Source organism: Drosophila guanche, unplaced genomic scaffold, assembly GCF_900245975.1.
Source record: "Drosophila guanche unplaced genomic scaffold, DGUA_6, whole genome shotgun sequence".
Lineage (NCBI taxonomy): Eukaryota > Metazoa > Arthropoda > Insecta > Diptera > Drosophilidae > Drosophila > Drosophila guanche.
This window is the reverse complement of record NW_022995747.1, coordinates 4,587,784-4,611,984: the sequence shown is the minus strand read 5'-3', so window position 1 is coordinate 4,611,984 and position 24,201 is coordinate 4,587,784. Positions and strand designations below refer to the sequence as shown.

The following is a 24,201-nucleotide window of genomic DNA, read 5'->3' as shown; positions in this document are numbered from 1 at the left end:
AATTGTTATATATAGCATATCCACACGGCTTACACATTGGTTCATTAGGCAAAAGGGTGATGCACAACGCGTCCTTAAAAATACTGAATAACAATTGTACAAAATACTACAATATTGAAAATTGCCAAGGTGTGTGACCTAAACAATGTCGTATTAAAACTAAAGGCATCAAATTTTGCGATTTTGGTGTTCTGAATAATATTACTAACAAGCTGGGACCATCAGAATCAAAGCTATAGTTTTATTAAATTCATCAATCCTTTCTTTACTAATAAGCTTATTATTGGATTACACACATTGCACATGTATAGATATATATATGTACATTGCTCTAATCAAACAGTTACGAGAAGTGCGTACATATGTTGTATATATTGGGAAAAGCAGCTGGACTTTCTAATAGCTAATCACTTCCTATTGTGGAGCTTTCCCCAGGTTTGAGGGAATAGTGAGGGCCTTAAAAAAGCTGGCCTGATTAACTGCTCGATAATCACCATCACCTCCCAAAGAGAGGCTCATGAGAACAATTCAAATATGAACACAAAAATACCCCAGAAATATACCAAAAAGAATAAACGTTCACACTTATAATACATAGTAACTACACGGTAACTGCACATTTTCAACATATCAACAACATGTTTATGTAATTAGCAACAGAGACACCTGACGAGAAAATGTGTAAGTTTCAAAACTGGTTTCGACTCCTTAATGTCCTCTCTACATGTATTCTACCTTGAACAGACAAGAGAAAGCAAGGAATGTGACCTATACAAGGTCGTGATAGAAGTTTGCTTCAAGTAATCGATTAACTCCTCAAGAGTATGAACCTCACTGACTAATTAATTTTAACCATATTGACATATTTCTGACTTATTCGTGATTACAATTATATTTCTCAATATTCTGCCGTAAGTTTGCTGATTTTGGCGGTCGCATCTATATATTTTGATAGGCTGCCTAAACTAATTGAAACTAACAACAATTTGTCAGTCGGCGATAGTTCCGATAGTCGGGCGGTTCAATTCAAAAGTATTGGAAAGTGTGCAGTCGATAGTAGTTTGTACAATTTAATTATGAATTTAATAAACCATAAATACAGTATATAGCATAGTTTAATCAGTTCCACCCACTAAAACTGGACTTTGCTCATGTAATCGAATGCTTCGCTCTAGCCCTGGTTTTAGCGCCGTTTCTGGGCTATTCACCACGTCCACGCACACAACTACAGCCGCAGCATAACGCGTCGTCGTGTCGTTGGTGTGTCTACGTCACGTCGCTTCGAATATGTTTTAATTTCGTGCAACTACAAGGCTTCTCAATCGATACAGAATGCTGTAAGTAGACAAATTGTGAGTTTGCCTCTTCCTGTTTGGACACATCTAACCGCGAACCCCACCGTCCCGCTCCCCGTTCGTGTGTCATTGCAGCCCTCAATTGCATAACAGCAGCATTTATGCCTGAGTGTGTGTGTGTGTGAGACCGAAACACACCACACCACGCAGCCAGGCCAGCTAGAGACGGCAGTAGCAGCAACAACAACAACAGGGGCATCATCGGCTGCATCGACCGGGCGCCACAGCACAGCCACGCGGTTCGGCAACTCACTGTGAATTCAGCTGCACCTGGCAGGATACCCAATATCGTTGGATATCATTATATACAGCGGGATTGCGAGTACGAGGCGAGGCTAAAGTCGCAGGAATAGGCACAGGCTATATCCACGGGCTAGAATGTTTCGCTGCTGACTATCGATAGATATTCGATAGTCACGACCATCGCCACCAACAACAGTATTCATTCGAACAATTTTACATAACTACATCGCAGTCATCGTCGTACGACTCGAGTGAGTGATATGGCCGTGTTCCTGATTAACGTCTGTAAATACAGTGGCTGCGGCATCACATTTCCAAGCTTAGGCGATCTAATATCACACATCGAGGACACCCATATAGGTGAGCGCTTGTGACACGGGAGTAACCATTTAGTAGTCGCGTGATGCACCGAGTCGGGCGGTGTTTTGTTTATTTTATTTATATACCACACGGTATATATGTACCTACGTTTATATGATGCGCGGTGCGGTTGAGAGTGTATGGCGTGTGTGTGCTTGTGAGTGAGTGTGGTGAATGTTGTTTTTATTGGACGATTGGATGGGCCTAAAGCCAGTTATTAATGACAGTTCAGATTCTATTCGGGGGAAAATCGATGCTTTCTAAATATGCACGTAGCATTTACAATAGGCAGACAATTGCTTACCTGTGTGTGGCTCACGCACACCCCGGCAAGTACACTCCACTCACACGCCCAAGCGCGACGCGTACAGCATGCATTCGATTGCTGTGCGCTTGCTCCTCTGGTCTGGCCATGATCGGATACAACCATGTTACTATGTTGGTGCGAGCGAGCGAGCACCATAAGCAAAACAAAAGCAAGCAAAAAGCCGGTGATCCATTGAGGCAACAACAAACCAACAACATCAGTGCGATCGTGTGTGAGTGTGTACGTGGCTTGGTGTGCGTGAGGCCAGCACAGCATCTTGTACTATGGAACCGGCATGTTAGGCGCCCTTTTCTGTGACCTGTCCGCATGGCTTGGCTTGGGTTTTGAGCGCGCGTCTCAGTCGCTGTAGCGGCAGGTGTATTCCGAGCAGCTATGCATTTGACGAGTAATCGGAGATGCGGTCTACTTTCACAGACTCCCGGTCGGCCGCCCACGCACAATTGTGCGTAATCAATTCCTGTCCGAAGCTGAGCTGAAGCTGGGCCTCGGAATACACACGTGACTGGGTTACGTCCGCCCTCCATTCTCCTGAGAGCCCTAATTAATCATTCTGTATGTGTGGACTTGTACCGGCTGTCGGAGCACCTTCTCCCCCTTCCCACCGCTTCCCGCCTAGATATAAACAATTTCTAATTTTAGCGTGGGTGCTAGCTCAGGTACCTGAGTTCTGAAGCGGTTATCAAAGGGGGTGGGGTGGGTAGAGAGAAAATCAATAAAATTAAGCCCAGTGTTGCCACTTGGCTTGAATTGTGGGTCGCCACGGGGCTTGGGGGTTGTGCTGTGCTGTGCGTTATGTAGCATCATGCTCTGGGGGTGGGTAAACGGTGGTGCGGGCCATCATTTGTTTGTATTTCATCTATGTATTGTGTACATATATATACGCTTTCATGTAGGGGTGGCTACCCAGGGCTCAGCTGACTCGGTAACAGTTACGTTGGCAGCTGTTTTGTTGTTGCCTGCGAGTGAGTGTGATAACGGTAAACATACAACAGCAATGGCGGCGTCGGCGTTGCCCGGGCAGGCTTTCTTTCTCTCCCCGGCCCGGGGCATTACATAAAGCTCGAGCATACGCCCACATGGCGTCTACTCTACCCCTGCTCTGCTCTGCCCAGCCCTGTCAGTCGCATCCCCCAATCCATTATCCATGTCGGTGTTACTTGGTTCCATTACGTGAACGAACATTCGCCGGGATTATAAATGCCTATCATTTCATTATCTCGAAGGACATTTGATGCGTGGGCAGAGTGGGGTTTCGGTTTGCCGTCAATGTCTTATCAAACCCCTCACGCTTCGTGGAGCGTTGGGCGTTGGCGTGGCCTTGGCAACTAGCCACCCATCCGGGAGACCTTCACGTTTGTCCTTTTCACAGTTGCCAGGCACCTGTTGTGTCCCAAATAACTGTATGTATTTGTGTGTATGTATGTAATAATGTCGATAACCACCAGGCTGCACTTCGTTTTGCTTCTGTGCAAAATTTGACATGGTCACTCAGATAATAACATGATCGCTCGCATACGGTGTCATCTGTCTGCACATTTGCAAAATCAACATAAATTGCCGAAATCTTCGTCATGTCAACGACTTTTGCGCCTTTGTTTTTATCAAATTTCCAGGAATGCTTTCAAATCTATTGGAAAGTTTTGTTGTTTTGCTGGTGTGGTCCCTCCAAAAACAATATGTATGTATGCGCACTTGTTTGTGTGTGTATTTGTAATTATTATCTGCTCGAAATTCTGCAACAAGTGCATGACTCACGGGTGGGGAGAGACCGCGGACGAGAGTGGGGAATAACAGGAACGGCGGCATCTGCGTTTATTTTGTTTTTAAAATACAAATACGAACTATATACTCAGTATATATGTAGGCGGTATACACACACACATGTGTATATTGTATATGTGCACATTTGTGTGTGTAGATAGATCATATTATTTGTTTAAAAGCTGTCTGTAAAAAAGTCGAAGAGCAAGTGAGTGTCACCTACAGCGGCAGACATGTGTGCGAGAGAAGGCGGGAGAGCCACACCGCAGTGAGACTGAGAGGGAATGATTGAGGTTATCAACTAGCAAAAGCAACAAAATAATAACAATAATGAATGCAAAATACATTTTGAACTGATTTGACCGTAGCAAATGACGCCGTGTGCGAATGGCACTTTGGAGCAGAAAACTCAACAGAAAGTGAGCAAGAGGGGCAGGGCAGAGGTGGCCGGACAGTGCAATTTGGTCAGACTAAATTGTTTTTATATGCCAGAATGAAATATTAACATGTATCTTTGAGTAACTATGGGCGGTACGTGGAATTATGTGCGTAATAAACTCAATATCAATGTGTGCTTTTTGTGTGTGTATGTGTCATCAATCGATTGCAAGGCACGTAGAAATACAATCATTGCCGCAAATGTTTTTAATCACCACTTGCCCTGATAAGAAGAGTATCGTTAGCTAGCGGGGAGAGCGTGTAGGTGGAGCAGCCACTGCTGCTGTCTGCTAAATTAAGCATATGTTTCAAATAATAGTGGCATATGTTTTGTATTTGCACGTCATTGCAAGTGAATCAATTAAAACGCAACATTATCGAATCGCTTTCGCCTGGAATGTGGGTGGCAGACAGAGCTGCAATCTAACGATCATTAAGGATAAGCAGCGGTTGGGTAGCCCATGCAATAAGCATGTTACAGCATTTTGAGGCTGGCTGGCTTTGAGTGACATGATGAATGGTCGTTCTGACACACAACATGATTTGATTGAGAAATAAAGCGTGCGTGCACTGCGAAGCTGATGTATATGAGGACTAAGCAGTGTTTGGATTTCCAGCGATTCAATCAAAAGTGCAACGTTATCGAGGGTGCTGAAATTCCCTAAAACGGAAACGGGAATGATAAGATTATTAAGGATAGTTTCAGTACAGGGTGTCCCCAGCTCACATGATGAATGATCGTACGCTGTGACATAGTTTACGCAAAAAGTTTAACTTAATTGAGAAATAAAGCGTGCGTGCAGTAGTCCGCTTATGGAGGTTAGGTTACGCACAAACAAACACAAGCGCAGACCGCATTTAGCGTATGCGTGAGAGTGGGACAGATGGAGGGGCACCTGCGAGCTACTGCTTTTATGCACTCTCTGATTAAGCAAACTGTTGGGCTTATGCTTGTTAAAACGATAAGATAATGTCCCGCGACTAGCAGTCGGACATGTGCTCGTCTGTACCCCTATTCCCCCCACACACACACACACCGTCAGTAGCTCGCTCCTGCAGTTGGCAGAACAGAACCCTCACAAAATGCGTCAGCAGCGTCATTAAATTGGGGTTTCTGTACGTGCATTCTCGTTTATTTGCTTATTTCAACATTTTAACAATAAATTGCTGCTGCTGTGGGTCTGTGTGTCGGTCGTGTCGCCGTACCGTATACAAAGTGCTTGAACTTGTTTCACTGCAAACACGAGTACAACAATTTAACAAATATTTAATAAATATGGGCGAGACAAAATAAATTTGGATGCAGGTTTCTCTCTGTTGTGCTGGCCCGCATTCCTCCGATTCAGATTTCGATTCGAAATGTCATTTCCAATTAGCTGATCCCCTCTCTGTTTTGTTTGCCTCTCTTCCCACTTCAGACTATGATCCTAAGGTGGTCGAACAGAAGGAGCAGGCCCAGCCTGCATGCTTGCCACTGAGCTACGTTCTGCGCTTCGTTACGGAGGACAATCGCAAGGAGGCAACCACCTTCCTGTCCAACAACACCGCCTCACCTGCCACCAATAGCGGCAGCAATGCCGGCAGCCACGGCAGTGGCAATGTGGAGCTCAAGCGGAAGCTGGCCATCAAGCACCACAGCTACAGCATGTCATCGTCCAATCGCAGCACCACGCCCACAGGTGAGTGATGACCACATGACTGGAATTGGAACTCTGTTAACTGATAATATGTGTCTCTGCTTTTGTGGTCTTTTAGGCAGCGAAATGGACGAGGATGAAATGGTTGTCACGGAGTCCGAGGACAGCAATGATTCCTGGACCACCGAGGAGTTTAGCTCCGAGTTTATCATGCGCTATGGCAGCAGGTTCGTTCTAACTCTTAATACCTCTCAATAGGCCAAAGTTTTTATTGTGAACTTTTACTCCCCTCGCACATAGGCATTCCGGCGGCGGAAGCAATGGCACGCCTGGCAATGAGAAACCCTTCGCCTGCCCTGTGCCCGGATGCAAAAAGCGTTACAAAAACGTCAACGGCATCAAGTACCATTCGAAGAATGGCCACAAAAAAGATGGAAGGTAGGTGGCAGTCCTCCCAAACGGAACAACACTTGGGCTCTAGAAACTCATAATTTTACTCCACCACAGAGTGCGAAAGGGCTACAAATGCCACTGCGGGAAAAGCTACAAAACGGCGCAGGGCCTGAAGAATCATGCCCTCCACACCCACAACGCGCAGCCGGAGAGCGTGCTGACCACCCAGCAAGTGGCCAATGCTGCGGCTGCCGCATCTTCCGTGAGTGGTGGCAGCACCAATAGCAGTTCCAATCCCACTCCGCCCGCCATCCAGCGCAGCAACTCCCCATCACAGTCGCTTGGCTCGCTGAGCCCGTCGAGCATTAGCAACATGTCGAGCAGCGCCAGCAGCTGTCATGGGGGCAGCAGTCTGTCCAACAACAACATCAACAACAATGGTAACAGCAGCGGTAGCAGCCAGAACACTGCCCTCGTTGGGGGTGGCGGCGGCAATATGTTGCAACAGCTTAGCACTGGGAACGTGGTCACCCTGACCAATGTTCCATCTCAGCAGCAACAGCAGCAGCAGCCGCATCCACAGCAGCAGCAGCAGCAGCATCATCAGAACCACCACCAGAATGGCGGCTCAGCAACAGGTAACAGCAACAACAACAATTTAATGCGCAGCACACTCGGTTTAGTATCCATAAAAGCCAATAGCCACAGCAGCATCAACAACAACAACAGCAATGGGAATAACTCAAATCCCAAGACTGTTAGCAACCTAATGGCTGCCAATGCAACGGCCAGCAAGATACTCAAGCTGGCCACCAACGTGGCCAACGGTGGCTCTGTGGCGCCCAATGTGGTGGACATTATCCAGCAGCATAAAATCGTTGACCAAGTGGGCAAGACCAACAGCAATGGCCCGACGGTGATAAACAGCAGCAACAACAACGGCAACAAGATGCCGCTGCCAAACTTGGTGAACCTTGGCATACTCACGCCAGCCACCTCGCCCACCAAAAACACCCAGACGCTGACCTTCACCACTACCACTACGACCAATAACAGCGTCGGCAACCAACAGCAACAGCAACACCATCAGCAGCAACATCAACAGCAGCAGCAGCTGGTAGCCTCGCTGACGTCGAACATGCAGAAGCACCAAAAGACCAGCATTCTGCTTCTGCAGGAGCCAGCCACTCCTAGCCAGATTCTGCAGCCAGTCCAGGCACAACAGCAACATCAGCAGCAGCATATGCAGCTACAGCAGCAGATGCAACAGCAACAGCATCATGTGCTGCCAATCAGTCCAACGAGCAGCGTCAGCGGCAACAGCAGCAAGAGCAGCTCGCCCACGCCACAACAACAACAGCAGCAACAACAACAGCAGCAGCAGCCACTGATGAAGAAAGGAAAAATGGAGCCCATATCCGGCATTGAGCCTATGGAGACGGATGAGCCGCCGTTGAATGATGCGATTTCGGAGAGCGTGGCTGCGGTTATAGCCACCATCGCAGAAGCCAGCAACAAGGCAGCAGAAGAGGCGAATGTGATCTCAGCAGCAGCGGCAGCCAATGCTTGCTCCACTGTCACGGTGGCGGCCATTGAAGTTGTCGGCGCTGGCGCCACCAACGACGAGACGTAGCCTATACTAAAGCAGCTACTGATGCATCGCCAATTGACGCTGGAGCCGCCCGAGGTGCCACAGCCGACCCAGCAGCAACCGCCACCGCCGCATTGACATGCCTCGTATACGAAAAACAATGGGGAATGGAGACCACAAACCCCCTGAAAACATTCTCAAGCTCGTTGCAAGCTCGATTGAACCGAATTGTATCCCTTAGTTAACCTGTGACACCTATGATATTAAGCCAAGATCTGAGTGGGTCACAAGACACTCACCAAAACACCATTGGAAACACATTTCGTAGACTGTTTACAAGCTTAGAGACCACCAGGAACATATATTGTGTTTTAATTTTAAATGTAAACCTTAGTTTTTACTCTCAAAAGAATCCGAATCTACGGAGGAGCAGAAATGGATAGTCGACGAAGCCACACAACAAATCTCATTGTTTGTGCAATATTTTGAAATTCTTTATAGTTTTAAAAGAGAGAGATTTATTAATGATTTATTATGATTATGTTATCTGTAACAAATGACTTTCAAGCTTGTATTCAACTGCTGATCTCCTCTTAATTTAACTGTAACTTATCGTTTAATTTAGAACATAGAGCCTAGAGGCCTCTCAGACGAAGCATTGACGAAAAATGTAATAAAATGCAAAAGAGCAGCTCTCGTATTATAAACGCAATAATTTCATTATCTTACGCCTATTCCTATTCGTATTCGACAAAAATCAAGTATTATTTATGTTTTAAGCATTAGCAAATTGATTTTTAATTATGCAATATAAAATTTTAAGCCCCCGATTGGATTGTTCTATGAAAGAAATCTCTTATTTTTAGTGCAATAATGTTGTTAATTTAATTATCATTTTCAATCCCCCTCTCTCTCTGTCAAAGGTGTTTGGTGGTTCCCTCTTTCGTTTTGTGTTCTTTTGATTTTATGTTTTTCGTTACTTCTTTTCCTTTTCTCTCTACCTATTGCAGAAACCTCTTACTCCTGCTCTTCATACAACCACAAAAGCACAAACAGCAACCTCCACACGACCAGCGAAGGAACCAAGTCCAGTGCCGTTGTGGCTGCTGCCACTGTCTCCACCACCGCCGCCAAGAGGCCCACAGCAGCGGCTACCCTAAGGCCATCGGCAGTACCCAGCAGCGCCACCTCCAGCCGAAGCAGTAGCAACAGCGGGAGCGGGATGACGCTCATGCAAATTTCACCCACATTTATTGAGCACAAGTATTCGTCAATGGACATCAAAGAGAAGTTCTTCTCCACCCTTCGAGCGGCCACTGCCGACAGCGTTGCATCGTCATCGTCTTCTCCCAAGGCTCCCGATGTGGTGTCACCTGTTGGAGCAGGCGGTGGCCTGCGGGCCGTTGCTGTGGGCCAAATGTGTGCGCTACAGAACGAGCATATCCATCAAAATCTCTTCAAAAAAACGATCAATTGAGATGCTGGAGAAGCGGAGCACCGCGTAGAGTTGGCTGTGATGATGTAGTAACTAAAAACTGACTAACGAATGGCAGAGAAAGAGGATTCGTCAATGAGAGAGGATGCAGAGGTAGAGGTAGAGTAAGAGTAAGAGCAAAATAAATTATGATGAGCTCGCCGCAGCTTTCCACTTGGAAGAAGAAAACAAAAGAGAGCCCATTAAATACGAGTATCTATAAAACGAAAGATAATTCCATGCATTTCGCAGATAACACACACCACACACAAATTACACTAATCTCAAAACAAATTAACAAGAAAAATTGTACATAGAATTGGCCACCTAAGTAATGCTTCTCCAAACTGCATTAGAAAATTCTAAAAATTCTTAAAAAAAACAAAACAAAAGAAAGGAAAGGAAAAAAAAAACGAGAATTGTACACACAAAATTTAGAAAATACATTTGAAGATCCTTCTTCAACTAGTCATTATTGTAGTTAAATTAATTCTTTGATTTCATGCATGCATCAAGAACCCAAAATCACGAGAATCAAAAAAACAATGCTTGGAAAAAAAAACCCTGAACCACATAGAGGAATATACTATAGGCATCTGTATGTATGAGGGTCAGTGAGTGAAGTGACCCATTTAGTTTTACGATTAAAAAATCACCAATTGGCTAACGAAAACCGTCGCTTATTAGGAAAATTCTACATCGCGAAGCCTTGAACTTGCCAAGATATCCACTCTGTGTGTGAGCCAATGGAACGATTCAAGATGAAGAATGTCGAATATTTCAAACAGAAATTAGTTAGTTACAAATTTAGGGAAACGAGCCTACGAGCCCACAAGCCCCCTTGTCGTCTGGTGACGGCAACCGTTTTCGCTTAGGAGCCTCAATAACTCTGCAGTAGTTATAGTATTATAATTATAGATAACGCTACGGATTCTTATACGATTATAAATATATATCTACGAGTATGTGTGTAAAGATTGTAAATGTATGTATAACTAATTTATAATTACAGTGTTAGCTTTTTGTGAGTGCGTTTCCGTGCATGTACTGTAATTGTAATTCTTGTATAGTTATAGATTTTGAACGTCCCTATAATAGATCTACATGCATATTATATGTGTGTGGGAATGTGTGTTTTTGTGTGTGAATATATTTATATTGTAATGTCGATTTATTGTGAATTAATTCATTGTCAAGCGAAGAAGGAGAGAAGTATTGCATGCAAGCCTCAAAATTCAATCGAACTTCCTAGCCTGAGCATCGGGTTCCTTAAGCACTCAAACAGAACAAAGCAAAACAAAAAATAATTGAAAGTTTTAACATACATTATATATTATATATACATATACATATAGGTATATAAATTAAATACATCATCGATCGTACATAGAGATAACCTCAATTTAGTCAGCCGCCAAAACAAATTTTTCAGAGCGCATTTCGCAGACGCGCAGCGTCTTAAAAAACAACAAACTAAATAGTTCTGCGTCCCTAATAGATACTAAAAGATAACACACACACACACACATGGGTAGCCACAGATAATGGTACAGATACGATTACATACATCTACATATACAATATCTATAAGAACTCACGCTTAAGCGACTCCCAACGGAGTCGCCCTAGTTTAGCCAAACAACTTTTATATAGAAACGGAAATGGAAATGGAAAAGGCAAAGGAATGGTGTCTTCGGCACACCGAAGCGGGGAGTATCCCGGCAGTGGGTGCCCGTTCCCTGCCAGGGCACGATCCTTAACTTTCGGCGAAACGGAGAAAATCAACTCAAACCCTCTAATGAATACAATAAATGGAATATGTATATTTCTTTATATATATATATATCTACTATATATACACATATACTTCTATGCATATATTTAAGTGTATGTCATCTTATATAAGACTGCTGTTATGTTCGTAAATATATTTAATATATGTATGTAAAATTAACGAAAAACAAAACAAAACCACACGCAAACGCAAAAAAAAAACCAACCTATGATAAATCAGAAATAACTCTTAAAAAATAAATAATAATAATAATACAAATAACGAAACGCAAGATAAATGAATAGATAATGTATTCATACTCTACCTATATACTACTATGTACTATATAATGTATTGTAATTGTAATTTACCTAAAATCGTAATTATATGTAGAGAATTAACTGAAGCCTAAAGATAAACATCCATCGACATCCAGCATACAATCAATTAATCCCGTGCGTCCAGTAGAGAATTTCGCAAAATTTCGTGCATTAATCCTCTGAAGGCGCATTATCATTATCAACATCATCAACCATGAAAAAAAAAAAACAAAAAATCAACAACAAATGTAGAAAAATATTCTCTTTTTGCTTTATGTGATCTATTACATACATATACATACAACTACATATACATATGTATAATAAAAATGTCCTTGATAACGAATCTTAAATGAATCATTTTTGTAATTGCTCTGATATTTGAGAAACCTGGAGGAAGAGGGCGGATACACTGCAAAAAATTGAGACACAAACATGGGGTAGTTTGTAACCCCTAAAGATATATCTTCCACTATATCTGCACCTGAGTCACTGACACAAAAAGTGATGCCTTGGACTTAACTCATTCGTTAGGTTGCCAGTAAACAAACGAATCTCTTGGCATGAGAACACATAAAATGGTTATTGTTTATTAAAAGCAAATAGTTTAATTTATTCTATAACTAGGAATGTTGCCGCTCCGCTACTTTCGTGTCTCCAGCATGGCAATGCAATTGCAGGTCTTGGCCAGCAAATTGCGATCATTGATAATGCTCTCCTTCTTCTGCAGTTCGTAGAGGCTGTGCAGATCGCGCTGCTCGAAGGCGCAGTCGATGGCCTCCTCGAAATAGCTGTGGGAGATTCAAAGCACACAATTTGGAAGGACTTTTAATGTTATAGTAATGGCTGGATCTCACCTTGCTCTTATAAACCAGAGAACCTTTCGATTGTCTCGACAGCGCGGGATGTATTTGCGCGCTTCTCTGGCATTGTCATACTTAAGGCAGACCTCTACAAAAGGCTCATAGCCAATGGGGCTCTTTTTGTTCTTGGAGAACTTCTCTAGTTCGTCCCACTTTTGCTGCTCGGCGAGGTTGAGTATGCGCTGCCACCAGAAGCGGCGATCGGGCACCTTGAAGTCACTTCTTATCTTCTCCGCTTCCTTCAGTTCGCCCATCCTTAGCAGTTGCTCAATGGTGTCGTGCACGGACAGGCCATTTAGACTGGCGTTGTACTTGGTGCTCAGCGTCTTCTGCAGCTTAAAAAGTCGGCTCGTTTCGGCACAGAGCTCTGCCTCCACAGTGCATCGCGCTTGGGTGTAGGCGTTGCCAATCACCGACAGATTCGACTCCAAGTCCTTACTCTCGATGGCATTCCTAAAGTGAAACTCGGCGATTGCCTTCTGATCGTCCTCTGTGTTGTATATGCCATAGAGCCCGGCACGGTTCGTCTCTCGCATGATTTTCTTGTACATGTTCAACGCCAGCGGGTAATCGCGAATTGTCATCTGTTGGGGGAATATCCAAAGATAATAGATTTTCCTCAGACTGGTTGGGTTTACTTACATGCAGATTGGACAGCATCATGTGCATCTTCATTTCCAGAAGAACTTTGGTTACCAGCTCTGTGTCCCCCGATTGTGTAGCACTGGCCACGGCTCTATCGAACTTGCGCATCTTCAGCAGCAGCGGAACATGCAGCGAGGCACGCGGCTCCAGTTCCAGAAGCTTAATGGCCAGATCATCGCGTCCTGCTTGATGCGCCTTCTCGGCAATATTGCAGAATGAAATACCTTCGACGGTGGGATTCTTAAACTTCTCCGTAATCTTGCGGGCCACCTCGCTGTCATCTGTAAAAAAATTGACCTTAGAGAGGAGGATTTTTGTTGACATTTGAGTGTTACCCACTGGGATCATTCATGACTTTGTGGTAGGCCCAGTGCTCAAGTATCCAGGATTCGGGCAGATTCAGATGCTTGGCCACTTGGATGGCGACGGCATAGTGCTTGCGGAATACCAGGCGACTCAGGATGACCTCCGGATTGAGATGCGAAAACCTGCAAGGGGAAGTCGTCAGTCATTCAGTTCCACATTCATTTGAGGACAACCTACTGTTTGAATGTAAGCGGCATGGCAATTCTCTCGTGTCGGAGTGTGTTAAGAACTCGCAGTATCCGCATGATGCGCATATACTCGTCGGGATTGTGGCCGAGTACGAAGGCCTTGCCAAAGTTTGCAGTCTGTAAAAGCTCTCAGAGTTAGTGTACGAGACTTTGGAGATCTACATGGAGCGCTCACCCTCAGAAGACTCTTTTGCGTTTCGGTACAGAACTCAAAGGAGGCAGCCTCAATGCATTCGGTGACAGCCAGCTCGATCTTGTCGCGGCACATGCTCAGATATTCATCCGACTTGTAAGACTTTTCCTCGAACTTCTTCTGCGCCTCGAAGAGATAGCTGGCCGGCTCCTGGCTGTTCACCGCAAAGATGTTCTCCACGCATTTTGGCAGTCGCTGTATCATCTCGTGCGAGCTCTGAGTGATGATGCGGACGCCGTCCATTTCGGCCACCAGAAACATGATCGGATCGTAGGGGAAGTCGCTGCGATCCGCGTTCCGATTCACGATCAGCAGATAGGACGGGTAGGAAATGACCACGGCGTCCGCTTCACTGTTGTCGCTGTTCATGATCCACTCTATCTGAAGGGGCATGTCCTTGCGGCCCGTGTCGAACTCGCAGTACTTCTGCCGCATGTCAACGCTGCCCAGCCAGAGGAGGCCCGTGTTCGTGTAAAGTGCCAGATGCTGGTGGTTGTACGAAACGGAGATCATGATAATTCGATCGTGAGGCTTCTCGAATAGATTGGCGGTAATGGTGCCGACAGTTTCGCCAGGGAACAGCTTGATGACCTCACGCTCTCGTCCCAGGAGACAGTAGCTGTTTCGTCCTTCGGTTACGATTTCCCAGCAGGAGCAATTGATGCTGGAATCTGTACGTGAAGGCAATGCTTAGAAGGGGTTTCTTTTGGGTTAATTTTGTTATCTTGTTACTGGGAATATCTGGTAGCTTTCGCTCCGTTTTGCTGCTGTTAAGTTTAAGAAAGATTCGGCCGGATGTGGTCATGACAGCCACTCCAGTGCCAGCGGCTGACTGAAACACTTTGGCCTCCACAATCTTTGTGACGCTAGCCTCGTCTCCAATACTGTACGATTCCTTCTCCTTGCCAAACATGTCGAAGACAAAAACTTTGGCATTCTCTTGCACGCAAATCAGCTCCTCCGTGTCCGACCAGCCCATGGCAATGAGCTTCCCATGGTTCCACTGCATTAGCAAATATGTTAACGCAGCCTCTATATATATATTTCAACATCTCACCAATATGTGACCCGTTTCCTTGCCGGTGGTGTCAAAGATCCGAACCATTGGGCGGGCGGTGCCTTTGACGGGCACCAGCTTGGTGGGATCGCGTATTGCCGCCAGGGGACCGCCATAAGGTGCTGCCGCCACCTGCATGTACTCCAGGTCCAGATCCAGCGGCCAGTCGGGCGTCGCCAGCTCCACTTTTCTGTTCCGGGGGCGTACACATAAATCAATTGAATCACTAAATAAATACACGACTCTCCAATTACCTGTAGTAGTCTGGCCGCACCTTGAACCACTCGCCCGTATTGTACATAATAGGCATGGCAAATTAATTGTCTATTTTTCAATCAAACCAGCCGAAAAAATAAACAATTGCGTTTGTTGGGAAAAATTTCACAGCAACAGCTGTTTGCAGGGCTGGAACGCTTGTCGAAAACAGCGTCAAGGTTACCATTCAACCCTTATTTTATAAACAATCCAATAATATAAAGCCCTTAAACTTTAACAATCATCTATCGGGTAAAATTGTATGTTCAATGCAGATGGTCTTAGCTAATTGGTAATCTTAGCCCGAATATTAAAACCGAGGAATATGATATCTCATAAGGGACAGAGAGCGCTTAACACATTGTTGACCAGCGGTATTTTCAATTTACTCACGAATATTATGAAACTTGCAAATTTTTGACGCAGATCAGGTGAAACGCATCGTGGGAATACTGTTTTTTTAATTATAGAGAAAGGACGGACATACATGAAAAATGTACGCACAGTAATATTTTCCATGTTTTAACTCAAGTTGTTTGACTGTTTAACTAGAGGGGGGCACAGTAGGTTAAGCACGTTCGCTCACATAACCACCTGGGCTCTGGAATAAAAATTCTGTCAACAGTTGAAAATGCATACGGACTTGGCTTCCCATTTGCACACGCCGGCCTGCAACAAACTAATTGAGGAGCTTCAAGCTTGCCACGACAACGTGAGTTACTTAAGGGGGCCACAGGAAATCCTTATAACACATTTTCCTGAACTCCCGCAGAACGCTTTCGGCAGGTTCATTGGGATCTGCAATTCGATTGACGACAAGGTGGTCAAGTGCCTGAAGGGCGAACGCATCGCTCGCTCCGCTGCAAACCGAGCCAAGGCCCGCGAACAGCAAGCCAGATACAAGGAGAGACTGCTGCACGGAGACACCGAATAGCATAATGGCAGCCACCGCGGATCCCCTGGAGTCCTTCTACTTCGAGCACGAGGAGCAGCAGCGCATTTGCGGCCAGCCTGTGAGCCCCATCACAGATGGCTTCGACCCGAACTATCCCAGTGTCGTGGATCGCTTCTTCACACGCTACTACTACATCCGAGCCAACGCCGCCTACCAGGTGCTGTACCACTCCAACCGCATCTGTCTAATCTGCCTGGCGCCCACGCATCCCGCCCTGGCCCAAGGCATTGCTACACTCAGCTTTGATGTGGGGAACGTGGATCGCAGCCAGAATGTGGTCAAGGGCAAGGGCAAGAAGGGTGGCATGATCCTGCAGGCGGACTCTACACTAGCGCTGCTCACAACGGAGACGGGACAGACCTACAAGATACCTAGCTGCATACGCGGCAAGCTGGTGGAGGTTAACGCTGCTCTGGTTGCAGAGCCCAAGCTGCTGGAACAGCTGCCCGAGGGTGCCGGCTACTTTGCCATTCTGCTGCCCAAAATTGAAAACTGCGACTTGATCAAGGAGAAGCTGTTGACGCAGGAGCAGTACGAGGAGTACTTGAAGACCAGCCAGGAGCAGGACACGGAGCATTTAGAGACCAGCAAGGAGCAGAAGGAGGAGGAGAATATGAAAGCAAACAAAGAGCAGTTGACCACTTGACTATGTCCTTAACTATTGACCACTGAACATTTATAATAAATCCTCAAAATACGTTTTTCAAGAATGTTCTTTGGCTGTCCGTTTGGTCGGCGTCTGAATCTCGGCCACGACCATTCGTCACTAGCGCCAAAGTTTATAAATTTACCGACGAGTTTCCAAAAATTGCCTTGTAGCGAAGACTTGAACCATCCCGTGAGCGTTAGATGGAGCATGCAATCTTCATTCGTCCCACTTGTAGATGGCACCACCTGGTCTTAGAGATGGAAGTTGTTAGGTATCAAATGATGAACGATAGCGCAGCAAACATCGCAGGCGCGCAGTTTAAATTGCGTTTTTTAAACTGGTGTAAATTAGTTTATTTTCCCTTTAAATTGCCTTTATAAACTGCTGCGTGAGTGCCAATCACTGCCAAGGCTTCAACTTTAGCTGCCAGATAGTTTCGATACATTTGATGGGCGAACCGGGGAGCACGGGGAACACACTCTGCTCGGGCCCTTCTCGTGACTGACGCTGAATGCCACTTAATTCGGTTTTGAAGCGAGTTGCATGTCAAAATGATTGCTCTTCTGCAAACAGCGCATCTGTGTTTGAATTATGATGGAGCGCGCAAATATTCTAGATGCAAATATTTGCACAAAACTACACACACACACACACACATCGAGAGAAAGAGAGAGAGAGATAGACGCACGCTAACTTGAAGTGCAACAGTGGCTGGCCAGGAACTGAAGCAGATACAGAACCCAACTCCCCCTATAAGTAAGCCACCCACCCACACATGCCCCACGCCCCATGCCACCCATGACTACCACTAATGGCAGGCGTGCTTCGTCGGCAGTGCCAAGCACTATTGAGAATGTGTAACCGGCACTGACTGACTTTCACCAGGAGAAGAGCAGCGCAGAGTAGAGCAGAGCAGTGTCGAGTCGAGTCGAGGAGCAAAGCCGAAGTGCAGAGGACCTTCGAGGCTGAGGACGATCTGGGCGGGTTTGGCCGGAGCCAACATTTGGTGCTGCCGTTACTGTGGCAGACATCCGTTTTGCCGGAAATACGCTTACAAACGTAACCAGCACGTACATACAGGGTGTCCTCTCGGGGAGGCCGCCAGCCCAGGGCCCAGCAGCCATTCTCCTGCTGCTGCCGCCTGCCTCTTGTCTGTTTACTTTGCAGCGCAAGACGACGCCAGCGACGCAGAGAACTCAAACAAAATATAACTGTTGGAAGAAGCTGCTGCAATGGCAGCCAGTGGCAGGAGCTGGAGCTGGAGCTGGAACTCGAGCTGGGGGCAGCAGCAGCAGCAGCGTGCACAGAAAAAGTTTACAATTTATCTAGTAAAATGTAATTAGGATCCTGGGTGCAGGCGCCCCAAACCCTCAGCAGCCAGGAGGAAGCACACAGAGTTGGTGGGGCTTAAGTGCGTGCAACTTTCTTTGCTTTAAATTTTTAGCTGGCTGAACATTGAATGAAAGATAGGAATAGGATTTTCTAATGAATGTAAATCATCATCAATTTTTTTTTAATATATGTTAGTTTCCTTGTTTAAAGTTGGATAATTTCTAATACAATTAGAAATATACTCCTCCTGCTTTCCTATAAGTAGATATAATCCAATAATAGCTATCCGACTTTTGCGTAAATTAATTTCCTATCAAAACTCCACTAACCAAGTATTTGGTTTGGCCGCATCTTCATTCCGCTGGCACAGCCATAGAATCACACATACTAGCCGAAATGTATGTATGTAAATAGGTATTAATGTATGTAGATCGAAATATATTTGCGGAGAAATTGATTTTCGTTAATTTCTGCCACAGCGAAAATGGCGCTCTGCGAGGGTCGCTCCAACAGTTGGCCTTAACACTCGAGCAACTCCAAGGGGAACGGCACTAAACTCTTCGCACGGCCTGCGCATAAGACATGCGCAAGAGCGACTGAGATACAGATACACACAGACACGTACGCAGATACAGATGAGCAGGCACGCACACTGCCACCTAGATGCGGGAACAAATACAAGAGAGAGAGACACACAGACACACATTCGAGGCGGAGCAAAGTAAACAAACATGGCCGAAAAATGTTTGTTGCTCATAATCCGATACAAGTGCAAAACGCCTATACATTCACACTCGCACTCACACATGTGCAGATATATAGATACACAAAGAGAAGCAGCAAAAATAAATTCTCGCAGTTTCTCACTGGCTGAGCTGACGATTTAGGGCCGTCTTTCATCGTCGAGATGTGCCAGCCTTTTGGCCAGGTGTTAATCACAGAAGCCATGTAATCATCTTGAATAATTCAGCTGCCTCATTTGTTTGGCAATCGATGGACCTGCTAAATGCTTGCTCAGGCATTGCCAAATGATTCCCTTGAATTCGCCAGTTGATTTTATAATTTAAAATAAATTGGAAAATTATACTAATTAATATCGAGGTCATGATTGAGGGAAGATATGTATTTAATATGTTCTGCATGTACCCTATCTCCTGATATTATATAATTGTTTTATATATTAAAAAATACAAACTATCTTTATTGCTATCTGTAAATATAAAATGATTTTCTGGAGAAGTGAAACCGAGGCCTGACATTTTAACAAGTTATTTATCAGCAGTTCCTTTTCCACTTGTTTGCCTCATTTGAAATTGATTTCAAGTCTAAGAATCAAGTGGAAAGACATCGTCACCCCATTGATTACCACTTCAACTGGCAGGGAAGTTTTTTGAAGCTCTTTTTTAATTGCAGAACATATTCAGCTAATTAGTTGGAGGTCTTCTCCCACAGGCAGTTGACTTTGGAGTCTCCTGACTGCGCTGATGATGATGATAGAAGGGCCCGTAATGACCCTGTCACATACGGACACTTGAGAGAGCAAAAACTTTTTGGAGATCGCTGCTGCACTTCAAAGCTACGACCCGACCGAACCGACACTTGACGGAGACCGGAGAAAAGTGTCTCCCCCTTGGACTTGGCCACTTGAGAGCACCTACCACAGCGTTTAGAGGGCTATGCGGGATTTTCTTTTCAGTTTGGTTCGGGTTTCTTTTCGCCATCGAACAGGTAATCACCATGATGGTGGCTTTCAAACATAAGCAAAATATTGACAGAGCGGCAAAACTCCAAGGCGAAAAAGAGCCCGACGATGCCACCGACATCCATCCATATGCATATGCGATGCGATATGACGTTGCCGACTCATTGGTGCCAGGTACTGGTACTGCTATCCCCAGGTAATATTTCCATCCGATCCGATCCAAACTGAACCGATCCGTACCGAAGCGATACGTTGGCTGGGTTCGCTCATTCGTTCGTTCGGTTTCACTGTTTGCACACATTAGAGCCCAACATCCGTTGTAGCCGTTGTCGACTGTCGACTGTCGCATTCAAATGTTGTTTTTAGCCATTGAAGTGGTAAATTTCACCTGTGTGCGAGGTGGACGCTGGAATGGATGCAAGCAGCGGCGGCGGCGGCGGCCCATAGACACGGCCACTTACAACAAATGCATTTTGGGACTGGGGTTGGGGGTCGGCGCGCCCTTTGATAGTGGACCACACACACAGTCTCCTCCATAAATGCAGCGACACTTGAGTTGATTGATTTCGAGATGTAAGCATCCGCGAGATGCAAAAAAAAAAAGACAAAACGATGAGAAGAGGAGAGGAGAAAAATCCACAACCGACAAGAGAAATATTCCACTCTGGTGGTCCCTCATCCTACTCCTTCTCCCCCTTCTCCACGCTATCCGTCTCTGGGCTGTTAATTTGCTGGAGGAAGTTTCCATTTAGCACTTGGGCAAACAGTCTCCGGGTCTGCAGTTGTCACCAGACACATTCCTGCGATGCCTCTCGAAGCCAAAGTCCGGCAAAAAGTTTGCCATAAATACAAAATATCAAAAATTTTATTGTGGTTGGCCTCTACTAGGGGGTGGTTGCAGCCAGCCTTATTGTTACTTCTGTTTGCGGTTTGCTGCTGCTGCTTCAAGTGCCATTCAGCTAAATTGTTTGTATGTCAATCAAAGATGAAAACTCGCAACGGAAAATGCGAAAATTAAACAGAGGGCGGACTAGCGCCTGGTGGGTGGTTCTTTCAGGATGGTATAGGATTGGGTTGGGTGGTTCTCTTTGGTGCCTTCAACGTGGGCATTGCCACTTAAAGTTCATTGAGGTGACGCTGGTGGTTAACAAAAGGGGAACACAGCAACAATAACACGCCACTACAACAAATTGCTTTGCTACATGAAAATGTCAAAGTACACGCCGAGCTCTCTTCTGTTCAGTTCTGTTCGGTTGACTGAGTGGATTGCTGTGGTGCGGTGTGGTCTGGAGGGGTGGTATAAACATAAGGCAGAATAATACACAAATAACAAAGGCAAAAGCCCGAGTAACGAACAGCACAAATAATAATAGCAACAGCGAGAACACTTAATCAACGGAAGGCTGCTTCAAAACCTCTTTACGAGCAGTCCCCGACCGGATACCGAGTGTGTTACCACTAAGGATTTATTAAAATATTGTTTTATTGGGTTGTCCGATGGGTTTTGGGGGGAGTAGACTATGGCTAAAATTAGATCCTTTTAGTGAAAATATACACAAAATAATGCACACCAATGAAAAAACCCTAAAACAATTTCTCCGATTCTTTGCTTTGGGAGTGACGGTTACATATGTAAATAGGTGCATAGATGTTTGTAAATATTGGTATAAATCTTCAATATTCATTATTTTAACCTGATTAAACATATTCGTGCAGATGGATAGATAAAATATCTGGGACTAACCTTTCTCAACAAGTGTCTAAATGTGTTTCCGGTCTTTTGTCTATTTAGTGAATGCCTTTATTAATAATTTTAGATTTGTTTCTTGCAGTAAAGATATTTCACGATGTTATCAAATATTTACTTCAATTGTAGCTATTAATTCCTTTATTCTCCAGGACTCTCAAAAAGTCGCACTTCCTTTTATTTACGCGAATCGCTTTAGTTCCTTCCTCTTCTCTGCTCCATGTGGATGTAATTTATGCTACTCCTGGCCCGACTAACCCGTCAACAGCTTTTGACCCAAACTTGTGTCCCTGTGCATGTCCTTCCGCCTGTCCGTCCAACCTCCTGCAATCCTCGAATTCTGCTCTGTAACGCCCGTGCCTCTCTTGTTGTTGTTGGTTAAATTTACATTGAAATGCGAGACTCGAAGTAATTCGAAAGTTTGATTTTAATTTGTTTTCATTTCGCATTAGGTAAGGCCCAGGCATCGCTGGGTCTGGGTCTGGGTCTGGGTCTGGGTCTGGATTCCCCTCCCTCTGTCACTGTCTCTTTTTCTCCGCAGTCTCAGCATCGCTTTTTCTCATGTGTGTCTCTGTCTGTTTCGGTGTGTGTGTGTGTGTAGTGTGTCTCTCTGTCTGTTTACACGCCCAGTTTGCATCACAAACTGTGACAAGGCAGGCACCGCATCATCCATCCCATCTCGGAGCTGCCACAGAGCCGAGCCACACGGGATATTGCTCCATTTGCGCGCCTGGGCTGTCTCTCGAGTTCTCAGTATCTAAACTCTTCGTCTCTCCAGCTCTCCAGCAGTTGGTGTTGGTAAACTTTTGCCTGATTTTGTGTGCTTTTAACAGTTTTAATCAAATAATTGCACATGTGCTAAATGTAAACATATTTGTTCGATTCCACTAACCAGACACGCCCCAAACAACAGACGACCCCTGTACCGCTCTCTCTCTCTCTCTCTCTCTCGCTATCGCTCTCTGCCCTTCAGATGGTGCTGCAAATTGTGCAAAAATTGTTAAGCAAGAGCTACAAAAAGAGCCGGGCAGAGGTGGAGAGCACATTTACAGCTCCAAATGGAAGCTGAAGCTCAGCTCCGCCAGGAATATTTACGGATGCAAACGAAACAGGAGAAAGTTCAAACACACAAACAAATGAGCGTGCAAACAGCACAGAAGACACTGCAGAAAGAAAGCAAACTCCGAAAGGGGCAAAAGCAAAGCACAGCAAAGCAAATGCAACCACCCCCCAGACAGGCAGCCAGTCCGGCAGTCAGTGGCCAATCCGAGCCATGATGGTACGACGACGCGTGCACAAAACAAATTTTTAATTTCCCATTAAGTTTCTCCTGGGCAGAGTCTTCGCCTAAGCCTAAAGGATAATAAGTTGCAGCTTAAGAGAGGAGAGAGAATGGCAGCGCGTGCTTTTGTTTGCTCGATTCACGATTCACGTGGCTCAGCGACGGTCCGGGGATTAAATGCAACTTGAAAATATTAAAACATTTTGCGACAAGTTGGCAAATGAAAGCCCGCCCAATCATGTCAACAGCCAAGTGCCGACGAACAGCCACGGAACGTGTGGCAAGGGAATGGCAGTCGCACTTGGAAAGGGAAGGGGAATGGGAAAAGGGAATGGGAATGGGTCTGAGACCCGGCACCAACGACACCAACAACAGGAAGGAATGATTTCTTGTGCCAATATTTTTCCAGAGCACACAATTTCGATTTGTCGAGTGCAACTTTGGCGCTCATCGTACTCATCATGGCTGGCGCTCAGCATTTGGCTCCTGCTGCCCTGCCACGACCCTACTCCCGACTCCTCCTCTACTACCGACTAGTCATGCTGCTGGCTGTTGCTCCATGCCTCGTCCTTGACACCCAGTCGACAACAGTCCACAGTCAGAGTCGGAATCCACAGTCGGCAATCGGCAGTTGATGTCTCCTACACGAATGTCAACGGAACGGAGCTGCCTGGCTGCCTGGCAACTCTGGCTGCTGCTAAAAAATACGTTGGGTGGAAAAACGTTAACATCTACATATATATATATGTGTGTGTGTGTGTGTGTGTGTGTATCCACAAACACAAACACACACTTACAGGAAACAGCTACGACTGCCAGCCAGAGTCTGCCTCATGCTGCTGCAAGAAGCAAGAAGAGTGAGGAGTGGGGAATGGGCCTTGAGTGTTCGAGGGTTGGGGTGTGGTGGTGCTGGCTGCTACTCGCTTGCAAATCAAGTGAAATGTTTGCAAATAGAATTTGTCTGTGCTTGCTCGAGTGTTTGACTGAAATCTATATACATATATAGTTAGTGTATGTGTGCCAGGATGCTCTCTCTTTCGCTGGTGGCTCTCCCACTTCGTGTGCCACTGTGTGTCTGTGTGTGCGTGTGTACATTATGATCAGTACAAATGTGAACATAACTGCACAAATATGTACATAGCAAGTCGCTCGCTCAACGCCCAGAAATCCCCACAACCACCACCACCCACTCGGGAAAGCCAGGCAGGCGAGCCAAAGAGTCGTCAGCTTTTTATATTTGTGCATATTTGACTCCACTCTCTCTCTCTCTCTCTCCCTATCTCTCTTTCTCTG

General features: G+C 45.5%; 4 protein-coding genes across 5 annotated transcripts; 3 read left to right on the top strand and 1 right to left on the bottom strand.

The window, feature by feature from the left end:
- The first annotated feature begins 1,183 nt into the window (after positions 1–1,183).
- On the top strand, positions 1,184–10,633 carry LOC117583573 (uncharacterized protein DDB_G0288805). Of its 2 annotated transcripts, none has more exons than XM_034271951.1 (7): positions 1,184–1,337; positions 1,431–1,958; positions 5,904–6,164; positions 6,241–6,349; positions 6,423–6,560; positions 6,630–7,153; positions 9,117–10,633. In XM_034271951.1, the coding sequence occupies exons 2-7, from the start codon at positions 1,859–1,861 to the stop codon at positions 9,581–9,583; spliced, it is 1,599 nt and encodes a 532-aa protein (XP_034127842.1). In that variant the 5' UTR covers positions 1,184–1,337; positions 1,431–1,858; the 3' UTR covers positions 9,584–10,633. The 2 variants fall into 2 exon arrangements, with proteins under 2 accessions (XP_034127842.1, XP_034127843.1); XM_034271952.1 differs by lacking the exon at positions 9,117–10,633 and adding an exon at positions 7,609–8,936 and having other exon boundaries at positions 6,630–7,572.
- A 1,595-nt stretch (positions 10,634–12,228) lies between these two features.
- Positions 12,229–15,394, bottom strand: LOC117583572 (vacuolar protein sorting-associated protein 16 homolog). Its single transcript, XM_034271950.1, has 9 exons — positions 15,241–15,394; positions 14,987–15,176; positions 14,662–14,932; positions 13,912–14,600; positions 13,726–13,853; positions 13,522–13,670; positions 13,180–13,463; positions 12,532–13,121; positions 12,229–12,465 (listed from the first exon to the last, which is right to left on the bottom strand). Exons 1-9 carry the CDS (start codon positions 15,294–15,296, stop codon positions 12,318–12,320), a joined length of 2,505 nt encoding a protein of 834 aa, XP_034127841.1. The 5' UTR covers positions 15,297–15,394; the 3' UTR covers positions 12,229–12,317.
- Positions 15,395–15,796: 402 nt separating this feature from the next.
- LOC117583575 (COX assembly mitochondrial protein 2 homolog) lies at positions 15,797–16,208 on the top strand. The gene is made up of 2 exons (XM_034271954.1): positions 15,797–15,953; positions 16,014–16,208. Exons 1-2 carry the CDS (start codon positions 15,873–15,875, stop codon positions 16,173–16,175), a joined length of 243 nt encoding a protein of 80 aa, XP_034127845.1. The 5' UTR covers positions 15,797–15,872; the 3' UTR covers positions 16,176–16,208.
- Positions 16,148–16,842, top strand: LOC117583176 (protein Abitram). Its single transcript, XM_034271374.1, has one exon. It carries the CDS (start codon positions 16,180–16,182, stop codon positions 16,840–16,842), a length of 663 nt encoding a protein of 220 aa, XP_034127265.1. The 5' UTR covers positions 16,148–16,179.
- The last annotated feature ends 7,359 nt before the right edge of the window (positions 16,843–24,201 follow it).

Bases quoted from the DNA above. Each gene is read 5' to 3' on its own strand.
- LOC117583573 (XM_034271952.1), top strand. From the start codon at position 1,859: ATGGCCGTGTTCCTGATTAACGTCTGTAAATACAGTGGCTGCGGCATC. The intron at 6,165-6,240 runs GTGAGTGATGAC...GTGGTCTTTTAG, and splicing joins TCGCAGCACCACGCCCACAG to GCAGCGAAATGGACGAGGAT. The intron at 6,350-6,422 runs GTTCGTTCTAAC...CCTCGCACATAG, and splicing joins ATCATGCGCTATGGCAGCAG to GCATTCCGGCGGCGGAAGCA.
- LOC117583575 (XM_034271954.1), top strand. From the start codon at position 15,873: ATGCATACGGACTTGGCTTCCCATTTGCACACGCCGGCCTGCAACAAA. The intron at 15,954-16,013 runs GTGAGTTACTTA...GAACTCCCGCAG, and splicing joins TTCAAGCTTGCCACGACAAC to AACGCTTTCGGCAGGTTCAT.
- LOC117583176 (XM_034271374.1), top strand. From the start codon at position 16,180: ATGGCAGCCACCGCGGATCCCCTGGAGTCCTTCTACTTCGAGCACGAG.
- LOC117583572 (XM_034271950.1), bottom strand. From the start codon at position 15,296: ATGCCTATTATGTACAATACGGGCGAGTGGTTCAAGGTGCGGCCAGAC. The intron at 14,933-14,986 runs GTGAGATGTTGA...TTGCTAATGCAG, and splicing joins AGGAAACGGGTCACATATTG to TGGAACCATGGGAAGCTCAT. The intron at 13,122-13,179 runs GTAAGTAAACCC...TTCCCCCAACAG, and splicing joins TGATGCTGTCCAATCTGCAT to ATGACAATTCGCGATTACCC.